We start from the raw sequence: 13,000 nt of genomic DNA, 5'->3' as shown, positions 1-13,000 counted from the left end.
AATAGTTTTATTTTTCGATACAAAAATAGACTAAACTTTCAGATTTGAACCAAAAAATTGTATTTTCTATAATTTTCTTACAAAAACTAGAGTTAACGGTCAAAAACCCTCATTAGCTCAGATTTTACAGAAATAGTATTATTTTTAGATGTGAAAATAGACTAAAGTTTCAGATTTGAACCAGAAAGTTTTATTTTCCATAATTTTCTTAAAAAAAACTAGAGTATACGGCAAAAAACTCTTATTAGCTCAGATTTTATAGAAATAGTTTATTTTTCGATCCATAACTGGACTTAATTTTCACCTATGAGCCAACAAATTGTATTTTCCATAATTTTCTTAGAAAAAACTAGAGTTCGCGACCAAAAACCCTTATTAGCTCAGATTTTACAGAAATATATTATTTTTTGATCCACAAATAGACTAAAGTTTCAGATTTGCACCAGAGAATTACATTTTCTATAATTTGCTTACAAAAGACAAGATTTTATGACCAAAAACCATTATTAGCTCACATTTTACACAAATAGTTTTGTTTTTCGATCCAAAAATAGACTAAAGTTTGAGATTTGAACCAGACAATTGTATTTTCGATAATTTTCTTACAAAAAACTAGAGTTTACTGCAAAAAACCCTTATTAGCTCAGATTTTACAGAAATAGTTTATTTTTCGATCCAAAAATAGACTAAAGTTTCAGATTTGAACCAGACAATGGTATTTTCCATAATTTTCTTACAAAAAACTAGAGTTTACGGCAAAAAACCCTTATTAGCTCGGATTTTATAGAAATAGTTTATTTTTCGATCCATGACTGGATTTAATTTTCACCTATGAGCCAACAAATTGTAGCTCAGATTTTATAGAAATAGTTTATTTTTCGATCCATAACTGGACTTAATTTTCACCTATGAGCCAACGAATTGTATTTTCCATAATTTTCTTACAAAAAACTAGAGTTTGCGGCCAAAAACCCTTATTAGCTCAGATTTTACAGAAATAGATTATTTTTCGATCCAAAAATAGACTAAAGTTTGAGATTTGAACCAGAGAATTGTATTTTCCATAATTTTCTTACAAAAAACTAGAGTTTACTGCAGAAAACCCTTATTAGCTCAGATTTGATAGAAATAGTTTATTTTTCGATCCATAACTGGAATTAATTTTCACCTATGAGCCAACGAATTGTATTTTCCATAATTTTCTTACAAAAAAAAACTAGAGTTTACGGTCAAAAACCCTTTTTTAGCTCAGATTTTATAGAAATAGTTTTATTTTTCGATCCAAAAATAGACTAAAGTTTCAGATTTGAACCATAAAATTACATTTTCCATAATTTTCTTACAAAAAACTAGAGTTTACGGCCAAAAACGCTTATTAGCTCAGATTTTACAGAAATAGTTTATTTTTCGATCCAAAAATAGACTAAAGTTTCAGATTTGAACCAGACAATTGTATTTTGCATAATTTTCTTACAAAAAACTAGATTTTATGGCAAAAAACCCTTATTAGTTCAGTTTTTAAAGACAAAGTTTCTTTTTCGAGCCATAACTGGACTTAATATTCACCTATGAGCAAACGAAGTGTATTTCCAATATTTTTCTTACAAAAAACTAGAGTTTTAAACCAAAAACCTTTATTAGCTCATATTTTACAGATAAATATTATTTTTTGATCCACAAAGAGACTAAAGTTTCAGATTTGTACCAGATAAGTACATTTCTATAATTTTCTTAAACAAAACAAGATTTTATGACAAAAAGTCAATATTAGCTCAGATTTTACATAAATATTTTTGTTTTTCGATCCAAAAATAGACTAAAGTTTGAGATTTGAACCAGAAAATTGTATTTTCCATAATTTTCTTACAAAAAACTAGAGTTTACTTCAAAAAAACCCTTATTAGCTCAGATTTTACAGAAATAGTTTATTTTTCGATCCAAAAATAGACTAAAGTTTCAGATTTGAACCAGACAATTGTATTTTCCATAATTTTCTTACAAAAAACTAGAGTTTACGGCCAAAAACCCTTATTAGCTCAGATTTTATAGAAATAGGTTATGACTATTGGATTTAATTTTCACCTATGAGCCAACGAATTGTATTTCCCATAATTTTCTTACAAAAAAAAATAGAGTTTACGGTCAAAAACCCTTTTTTAGCTCAGATTTTACAGAAATAGTTTATTTTTCGATCTAAAAATAGACTAAAGTTTCAGATTTGGACCAGACAATTGTATTTTCCATAATTTTCTTACAAAAACTAGAGTTTATTACCAACAACCCTTATTAGCTCAGATTTTACAGAAATAGTTTTATTTTTCGATCCAAAAATAGACTAAAGTTTCAGATTTGAACCAGACAATTGTTTTTTCCATAATTTTCTTAAAAAAACTAGAGTTTACGGCGAAAAACCCTTATTAGCTCAGATTTTATAGAAATAGTTTATTTTTCGATCCATAACTGGACTTAATTTTCACCTATGAGCCAACGAATTGTATTTTCCATAATTTTCTTACAAAACACTAGTTTGCGACCAAAAACCCTTATTATCTCAGATTTTATAGAAATAGTTTATTTTTCGATCCAAAATAAGACTAAGGTTTCATATTTGTACCATAAAAGTACGTTTTCCATATTTAGTTTAGAAAAAACTAGATTTTATGAAACAAAAACCATATCAACTCAGATTTTAAAGAAATAGTTTATTTTTCGATCAAAAATTCTACCAAAAGTTGAGATTTGAAGAAGTCAATTGTGTTTTCCATAATTTTCTTACAAAAAACTAGAGTTTACTGCAAAAAACCCTTATTAGCTCAGATTTTACAGAAATAGTTTATTTTTCGATCCAAAAATAGACTAAAGTTTCAGATTTGAACCAGAAAATTGTATTTTCCATAATTTTCTTACAAAAAACTAGAGTTTACGGCAAAAAACCCTTATTAGCTCAGATTTTACAGAAATAGTTTATTTTTCGATCCATAACTGGACTTAATTTTCACCTATGAACCAACGAATTATATTTTCCATAATTTTCTTACAAAAAACTAGAGTTTGCGGCCAAAAACCCTTATTAGCTCAGATTTTACAGAAATAGTTTATTTTTCAATCCAAACATAGACTAAAGTTTCAGATTTGCACCAGAGAATTGCATTGTCCATAATGTTCTTACAGAAAACTAGAGTTTACTGCAAAAAACCCGTATTAGCTCATATTTTATAGAAATAGTTTATTTTTCGATTCATAACTGGAATTAATTTTCACCTATGAGCCAACGAATTGTATTTTCCATAATTTTCTTACAAAAAAAAATAGAGTTTACGGTCAAAAACCCTTTTTTAGCTCAGATTTTATAGAAATAGTTTTATTTTTCGATACAAAAATAGACTAAAGTTTCAGATTTGAACCAGAAAATTGCATTTTCTATAATTTTCTTACAAAAACAAGAGTTTACGGCCAAAAACCCTTATTAGCTCAGATTTTACAGAAATAGTTTATTTTTCGATCCAAAAATAGACTAAAGTTTCAGATTTGAACCAGACAATTGTATTTTCCATAATTTTCTTACAAAAAACTAGAGTTTAAGGCAAAAAAACCCTTATTAGCTCAGATTTTATAGAAATAGTTTATTTTTCGATCCATAACTGGACTTAATTTTCACCTATGAGCCAACAAATTGTATTTTCCATAATTTTCTTAGAAAAAACTAGAGTTCGCGACCAAAAACCCTTATTAGCTCAGATTTTACAGAAATATATTATTTTTCGATCCAAAAATAGACTAAAGTTTCAGATTTGCACCAGAGAATTGCATTTTCCATATTTTTCTTAAAAAAGACTAGAGTTTATGGCCAAAAGACCTTATTAGCTCATATTTTAAAGAAATAGTTTTATTTTTCGATCCAAAAATAGACTAAAGTTTGAGATTTGAACCAGTAAATTGTATTTTCCATAATTTTCTTACAAAAAACTAGAGTTTACTGCCAAAGACCCTTATTAGCTCAGATTTTACAGAAATAGTTTATTTTTCGATGCAAAAATAGACTAAAGTTTTAGATTTGAACCTGACAATTGTATTTTCCATAATTTTCTTACAAAAAACTAGAGTTTACGGCAGAAAACCCTTATTAGCTCAGATTTTATAGAAATAGTTTATTTTTCGATCCATAACTGGACTTAATTTTCACCTATGAGCCAACAAATTGTAGCTCAGTTTTTATAGAAATAGTTTATTTTTCGATCCATAACTGGACTTAATATTCACCTATGAGCCAACGAATTGTATTTTCCATAATTTTCATACAAAAAAACTAGAGTTTGCGGCCAAAAACCCTTATTAGCTCAGATTTTACAGAAATAGATTATTTTTCGATCCAAAAATAGACTAAAGTTTCAGATTTGCACCAGAGAATTGTATTTTCCATAATTTTCTTACAAAAAACTAGAGTTTACTGCAGAAAACCCTTATTAGCTCAAATTTTATAAAAATAGTTTGTTTTTCGATCCATAACTGGAATTAATTTTCACCTATGAGCCAACGCATTGTATTTTACATAATTTTCTTACAAAAAAAAACTAGAGTTTACGGTCAAAAACCCTTTTTAGCTCAGATTTTATAGAAATAGTTTTATTTTTCGATCCAAAAATAGACTAAAGTTTCAGATTTGAACCATAAAATTGTATTTTACATAATTTTCTTACAAAAAACTAGAGTTTACGGCCAAAAACGCTTATTAGCTCAGATTTTACAGAAATAGTTTATTTTTCGATCCAAAAATAGACTAAAAGTTTCAGATTTGAACCAGACAATTGTATTTTCCATAATTTTCTTTCAAAAAACTAGATTTTACGGCAAAAAACCCTTATTAGCTCAGATTTTATAGAAAAAGTTTATTTTTAGAGCCATAACTGGACTTAATTTTCACCTATGAGGCAACGAATTGTATTTTCCATAATTTTCTTACAAAAAACTAGAGTTTGCGGCCAAAAACCCTTATTAGCTCAGATTTTACAGAAATAGTTTATTTTTCGATCCAAAAAAAGACTAAAGTTTCAGATTTGCACCAGAGAATTGTATTCTCCATAATTTTATTACAAAAAACTAGAGTTTACTGCAAAAAAACCTTATTAGCTCAGATTTTACAGAAATAGTTTATTTTTCGATCCAAAAATAGACTAAAGTTTCAGATTTGAACCAGACAATTGTATTTTCCATAATTTTCTTACAAAAAACTAGAGTTTACGGCAAAAAACCCTTATTAGCTCAGATTTTATAGAAATAGTTTTTTTTTCGAGCCATAACTGGACTTAATTTTCACCTATGAGCCAACAAATTGCATTTTCCAAAATTTTCTTACAAAAAAAACTAGAGTTTACGGTCAAAAACCCTTTTTTAGCTCAGATTTTATAGAAATAGTTTTATTTTTCGATACAAAAATTGACTAAAGTTTCAGATTCGAACCAGAAAATTGCATTTTCCATAATTTTCTTACAAAAAAAAACTAGAGTTTACGGTCAAAAACCCATTTTTAGCTCAGATTTTATAGAAATAGTTTTATTTTTCGATACAAAAATAGACTAAAGTTTCAGATTTGAACCAGAAAATTGCATTTTCTATAATTTTCTTACAAAAAACTAGAATTTACGGCCAAATACCCTTATTAGCTCAGATTTTACAGAAATAGTTTATTTTTAGGTCCAAAAATAGACTAAAGTTTCAGATTTGAATCAGACAATTGTATTTTCCATAATTTTCTTACAAAAAACTAGAGTTTACTGCAAAAAACCCTTATTAGCTCAGATTTAATAGAAAAAGTTTATTTTTCGATCCACAACTGGACTGATTCTTCACCTATGAGCCAGCAAATTGTATTTTCTATAGTTTTCATACAAAAAATTAGAGTTTGCGGCAAAAAACCCTTATTAGCTCAGATTTTAAAGAAATTGTTTAGTTTTAGATTCAAAAATAGACTAAAGTTTCAGATTTGCACCAGAAAATTGTATTTTCCCTAATTTTCTTCCAAAAAACTAGAGTTTACTGCAAAAAACCCTTATTAGCTCAGATTTTACAGAAATATTTTATTTTTCGATCCAAAAATAGACTAAAGTTTCAGATTTGCACCAGAGAATTGCATTTTCCATAATTTTCTTACAAAAAACAAGAGTTTACGGCCAAAAACCCTTATTAGCTCAGATTTTAAACAAATATTTTTATTTTTCGATCCAAAAATAGACTAAAGTTTCAGATTTGAACCAGTAAATTATATTTTCCATAATTTTCTTCCAAAGAACTAGAGTTCACGGCAAAAAACCCTTATTAGCACAGATTTTACAGAAAAATTTTATTTTTCGATCCACAAATAGACTAAAGTTTCAGATTTGAACCAGACAATTGTATTTTCCATAATTTTCTTACAAAAAACTAGAGTTTACGGCAAAAAACCCTTATTAGCTCAGATTTTATAGAAATATTTTATTTTTCGATCCATGACTGGACTTAATTTTCACCTATGAGCCAACAAATTTTAGCTCAGATTTTATAGAAATAGTTTATTTTTCGATCCATAACTGGACTTAATTTTCACCTATGAGCCAACGAATTGTATTTCACATAATTTTCTTACAAAAAACTAGAGTTTGCGACCAAAAACCCTTATTAGCTCAGATTTTACAGAAATAGATTATTTTTCGATCCAAAAATAGACTAAAGTTTCAGATTTGCACCAGAGAATTGTATTTTCCATAATTTTCTTACAAAAAACTAGAGTTTACTGCAGAAAACCCTTATTAGCTCAAATTTGATAGAAATAGTTTATTTTTCGATTCATAACCGGACTTAATTTTCACCTATGAGCCAACGAATTGTATTTTCCATAATTTTCTTACAAAAAAAAATAGAGTTTACGGTCAAAAACCGTTTTTTAGCTCAGATTTTACATAAATAGTTTATTTTTCGATCCAAAAATAGACTTAAGTTTCAGATTTGAACCATAAAATTACATTTTCCATAATTTTCTTACAAAAAACTAGAGTTTACGGCCAAAAACGCTTATTAGCTCAGATTTTACAGAAATAGTTTATTTTTCGATCCAAAAATAGACTAAAGTTTCAGATTTGAACCAGACAATTGTATTTTCCATAATTTTCTTACAAAAAACTAGAGTTTACGGCAAAAAACCCTTATTATCTCAGATTTTATAGAAAAAGTTTATTTTTCGATCCATAACTGGACTTAATTTTCACCTATGAGCCAACGAATTGTATTTTCCATAATTTTCTTACAAAAAACTAGAGTTTGCGGCCAAAAACCCTTATTAGCTCAGATTTTACAGAAATAGTTTATTTTTCGATGCAAAAATAGACTAAAGTTTCAGATTTGCACCAGAGAATTGTATTTTCCATAATTTTCTTACAAAAAACTAGAGTCTACTACAAAAAACCCCTATTAGCTCAGATTTTACAGAAATAGTTTATTTTTCGATCCGAAAATAGACTAAAGTTTCAGATTTGCACCAGAGAATTGTATTTTCCATAATTTTCTTACAAAAAACTAGAGTTTACGGCAAAAAACCCTTATTAGCTCGGATTTTATAGAAATAGTTTATTTTTCGATCCATAACTGGACTTAATTTTCATCCTATGAGCCAACGAATTGAATTTTCCATAATTTTCTTACAAAAAAAAACTAGAGTTTACGGTCAAAAACCCTTTTTTAGCTCAGATTTTATAGAAATAGTTTTATTTTTCGATCCAAAAATAGACAAAAGTTTCAGATTTGAACCAGAAAATTGCATTTTCCATAATTTTCTTACAAAAAAAAACTAGAGTTTACGGTCAAAAACCCATTTTTAGCTCAGATTTTATAGAAATAGTTTTATTTTTCGATCCAAAAATAGACTAAAGTTTCAGATTTGAACCAGAAAATTGCATTTTCCATAATTTTCTTACAAAAAACTAGAGTTTACGGCCAAAAACCCTTATTGGCCCAGATTTTACAGAAATAGTTTATTTTTCGATCCTAAAATAGACGAAAGTTTCAGATTTGAACCAGAGAATTGTATTTTCCATAATTTTCTTACAAAAAACTAGAGTTTACGGGAAAAAACCCTTATTAGCTCGGATTTAATAGAAATAATTTATTTTTCAATCCATAACTGGACTTATTTTTCACCTATGAGCCAGCAAATTGTATTTTCCATAATTTTCTTACAAAAAACTAGAGTTTGCGGCCAAAAACCTTTATTAGCTCAGATTTTAAAGAAATAGTTTAGTTTTCGATCCAAAAAAAAAACTAAAGTTTCAGATTTGCAACAGAGAATTGTATTTTCCATAATTTTCTTACAAAAAACTAAGAGTTTACTGCAAAAAAACCTTATTAGCTCAGATTTTACAGAAATAGTTTATTTTTCGATCCAAAAATAGACTAAAGTTTCAGATTTGAACCATACAATTGTATTTTACACAATTTTCTTACAAAAAACTAGAGTTTATTGCAAAAATCCCTTATTAGCTCAGATTTTATAAGAATAGTTTATTTTTCGATCCATAACTGGACTTAATTTTCACCTATGAGCCAACGAATTGTATTTTCCATAATTTTCTTACAAAAAACTAGAGTTTGCGACCAAAAACCCTTATTAGCTCAGATTTTACAGAAATAGTTTATTTTTCGATCCAAAAATAGACTAAAGTTTCAGATTTGCACCAGAGAATTGTATTTTCCATAATTTTCTTACAAAAAACTAAGAGTTTACTGCAAAAACAAACTACTCTCGAGTTACATTCCAATTCGCAAATCCCTTACCCCTTTTTGCAAATGTCAGTCAAACAATTCTGATTGTAGCATCCAATTTTTTAATAACAAACTACTCTCGAGTTACACTCCAATTCGCAAATCCATTACCCCTTTTTTGCAAATGTCAATCAAACAATTCTTATTGTAGAATCCAATTTTCTAATAACAAACTACTCTCGAGTTACACTCCAATTCGCAAATCCCTTACCCCTTTTTGCAAATGTCAATCAAACAATTCTGATTGTAGCTTCCAATTTTTTAATAACAAACTACTCTCGAGTTAAGCCAATCTTCCAAAAAATCAGAAAAACCAGTCGTTTTTTAAAATGTCCACGTGTAACGTGTAACACAAATAGCATGGTAATTCCTATACCTGCAAGCAAATAGCATGGTAATTCCTATACCTGCAAGCAAATTCCATAGATACATTCTACGGACACTCGTTAGTATTCCCAGGGTTCGGGGCTTTAAGCTCTAATCTTGGGGTCTAAAAGGCTTCTATTAAAAACGTAGCATTAGGAATTCAATAGAAAGGTTATTTAACAAAAGATACAAAACTCTACGGCACAGTCTCATAGCTGAAAGGGATTGGAAGGCAACTAGCGCCCCCACACCCATCAGTCCCCCAAACACATCCAATTAAATTTTTGAGATAGCCATTTTGTTCAGGGTAGCTGATTTCCCGATAGAAAACATATTTCTGAGGACGACACTCTCCCACAACCCTCAGGGCAAGGATTAAAACTTATGCCCTGAGGGCATATAAGGTTTTTATTGAAATCTTTGTCGTAGAAACTTGAAAAAGGGCTCATTCGATTTGAAATTCAAAGTATTAGTACCATTTTTAATAGTCAAAAGTGATTTGAGGTCATCCAACCCCCCTCTCTCGCCCACCTTTTCCCAAAACACATCCAATCAAAATTTTTAGATAGTCATTTTATTCAACGTAGTTAAAAGTTTTGGAAATTAGGTCTTTAAGGATGACAACCCCCCCCACAGCCCTCAAGGCAGGGGTTGTAAGTTATTCCCTAGGGGCATATAAAGTTTTTATTGAAAGCGTTGTCGTAGAAACTTCAAAAGGGCTCGTTCAATTGGAAATTGAAAGGGCTAGTGCCTTTTTCAATAGTTGGAAGTGATTGGAGAGCGACTAATGTCCCACTCACGTCCGCCATTTTCCCAGACACATCCACTCAAAATTTTGATATATCCATTTTGTTCAACGTAGTCGAAAGTTCTGGAAATTAGGTCTTTTAGGATGATAACCCCCTAAGAGCCCTCAGTGCAAGGGTTGTAAGCTTTATTCTGGGGGCATATAAGATTTATATATAACGTTATTGCATAAGATTTATAGAATAGATTTTAGTCTTTCTCAATTCAAATTTATATAGGTTTAAGAAATAAATGTTGACTTAAAATTAAATCAAAATGCACTGTGATAATGCCAATTCCCAACAATGCTTTTCAGCACTATCCCAAGAACGACTGAGGGTATTATATTCAAACGTTCGGGGCTACTTCTGCCCTAAAAATTTAACCAAATCCAAATAGCGTAAGAGTATCCAAGCTATCAAAGAAAGTAAATAGATTTTTTTGGTATCAAGTTTTCCATTTCAGGTCAACTAGAGGAGTTATGAAACTAAATTAAACAGTACTATTTATGCCAGATTTTTAAAAGGGTGTATGCTGTTAAAAATTGCTGAAAATTTTTCTCCGGCATACAAATAGAAGGCCAAACTATAAAGTCTTAAAAAACGAAAAGATTTAAAGTATTATTTTCTTTTTCCCTGAAAAGACTATGTCAATATAAAAGGAACAGAAATTAATTAAAAAAACTTTTTCCACAAAATAAGTTTTTCAAAGAAAAGTAAAGAACTCCATTAAACAAAAAATGAGCAAAACTAAAATCAAATAATCTACCAAGCGTGAAACTACCACAAATCAGCATTGACAAATAAATGAAACCCAAAACGAACAGAAATTACAATAATTAGCCGAGTCAAACTCAAAACGAGCAGAAATTAACATAAGTTGGGCGCAAAACCCCTATGCCTTCCCAAGGCCAGAAAAAAATTTGCACTTTACTGAAAAAATACAAATGAGTGTGCATTGTCAGTTCAATACACATATACTGACATTTGGTAATCAAAATGTTAATATTATTTGATTTATTAAAGTTATAAAAGTAAAAACATTTATATTTTTTCAGTAAAGAGCAAATTTTGTTTTCGTTTCTTTACCTTTACCTTTCTTTTAGTTTTGCTCATTTTTTGTTTAATGGAGTTCTTTACCTTTCTTTGAAAAACTTATTTTGTGGAAAAAGTATTTTTAATTAATTATAAATAAATCAAATGCTTCAGGAGGCAATAAAATGTGTTGTTTTGTCCACTTTCCGGATAAATGAGGTGCTTTTTTTATTTTTACACTAAAGCTTTGACGATACAATTTTTTGCTGCAAAAGTCAAGTGGATATTGAAATCATCATTGAAATCAAAAGTTAATGGATTTCTTTACCTTTCTTTGAAAAACTTATTTTGTGGAAAAAGTATTTTTAATTAATTATAAATAAATCAAATGCTTCAGGAGGCAATAAAATGTGTTGTTTTGTCCACTTTCCGGATAAATGAGGTGCTTTTTTTATTTTTACACTAAAGCTTTGACGATACAATTTTTTGCTGCAAAAGTCAAGTACTTTAGAGGTGCACGCGGCAGCCATGAACATTAGATAATCTCTTGGACATCCGAGATAATAAGTTTAATCATTATCGTAAATGATCTTTGTCCTGTATGCAGTCCTTTTTTACTGCAACTATTATTTTTTCTTTTCTTACTATCTCAAAGATTTAGTAATACGTCGCCACATTTTTAGTGTCTACAATCTTTTTCTTTTTCAATTCTTTTCCCTCCCTTTTTTGCTCTCATATTATAATTTTTTTTTCTCTTGGTGTATCACCTTCTGTCGTTTCTAAATAAATAAACATTAACGTTTGACAAACCTTTGACAAAGAGAAGGGGTAACTATACCTAGTTCTAGAAGGCCGAGCATGAGATTAGACTTCTTTTTACTATCGGCCCAAGAAAAGATAACCCCAAACCAATCATCAGCAACTTGACAAAACGCAGCCATATTTTCTACCTAAAAAAAACAAAAAAAAAAAACTGTGACTGTTGAATCGATTTATCAGAACATGTGGAAATTTACTTACCTTTTTTCAGAGGGTTTATTTACTTAAGAAAAAAATATTTATTAACCATTAGAAAAATTTTATTAGAAATTTCAGAGAAATTTCTTAAACTCCTGAATAGCTTTTTTTAATTTTTTTTTTAGCTTTATCAAGACAACGTGAAGGCTGAATCCAAAAATCCTGTAAAATCACCATCTCTTTATACTGATTTTTGCCTTCGGTTTTGGCCATCAATGCGGAAAAATAATTATTTAATCATTTTTTCAGTGATTATAAATCAGGGAATTTTTTAAACGAACTATTTTCCATCAGCATTTTTTTTATCTGAATAAGAATTTTCTAATGTTAGAAAAGCACCATAGTTATCATATGTGTGTTCATACAAAACAACAGTAAATTAGTAACGATTTATCTGAATAAAATAAGATAAAAGAAATGCTTTTTGAAAAAAGCTAAAAAGCAATAGTAAAACGTAAAACGAGCAGGAATTAAGTTATATACGAAGTCAAACTTCAAAAAAACATAAAACACTATGAGAAAATAAAGGGAGCCCAAAATGGACATAAACTACGGATTTAAAAAGGAACAGAAATAGTGATGTAAATATGTGACCTTTTAAAACAGGAAAACTATAATAACAGGAAAACTATAATAACAGGAAAACAGGAAAACTATAACAGGAAAATATAAATGTTTTTATTTTTATAACTTTAATAAATCAAATAATATTAACATTTTGATTACTAAATATCAGTATATGTATATTAAACTGACAATGCACATTCATTTGCATTTTTTTCAGTAAAGTGCAAATTACGTTCTGGCCAGGCATAGGGGTTTAGAGCCCTACTCATGTTAATTTCTGCTCCTTTTGAGTTTGACTCGGTTATTTATTGTAATTCCTGTTCATTTTGGATTTCATTTATTTATCGATGCTGAGTTGTGGTAGTTTCAGGCTTGGTAGATTATCGAATTTTATTTTTGCTCATTTTTTATTTAATGGAGTTCTTTACTTTTCTTTGAAAAAC

At 28.9% G+C, this 13,000-nt stretch overlaps 1 protein-coding gene across 1 annotated transcript in view; it reads right to left on the bottom strand.

Moving 5' to 3' along the window:
* The window catches only part of IntS14 (integrator complex subunit 14), a 72,714-nt gene that overhangs the window by 23,237 nt on the left and 36,477 nt on the right, over window positions 1-13,000 (bottom strand). The window contains exon 7 of the mRNA XM_089097138.1: window positions 11,812-11,923. Coding sequence (XP_088953264.1) covers window positions 11,812-11,923 — 112 coding nt within the window. The remainder of the gene's footprint in view (window positions 1-11,811; window positions 11,924-13,000) is intronic.

The sequence above is a fragment of the Artemia sp. Qi Xiang Cuo genome, chromosome 11 (assembly GCF_049724085.1).
Source record: "Artemia sp. Qi Xiang Cuo chromosome 11, ASM4972408v1, whole genome shotgun sequence".
Lineage (NCBI taxonomy): Eukaryota > Metazoa > Arthropoda > Branchiopoda > Anostraca > Artemiidae > Artemia > Artemia sp. Qi Xiang Cuo.
Note: the sequence above shows the minus strand (reverse complement) of the source record. Positions and strands in the feature narration are given on the sequence as shown.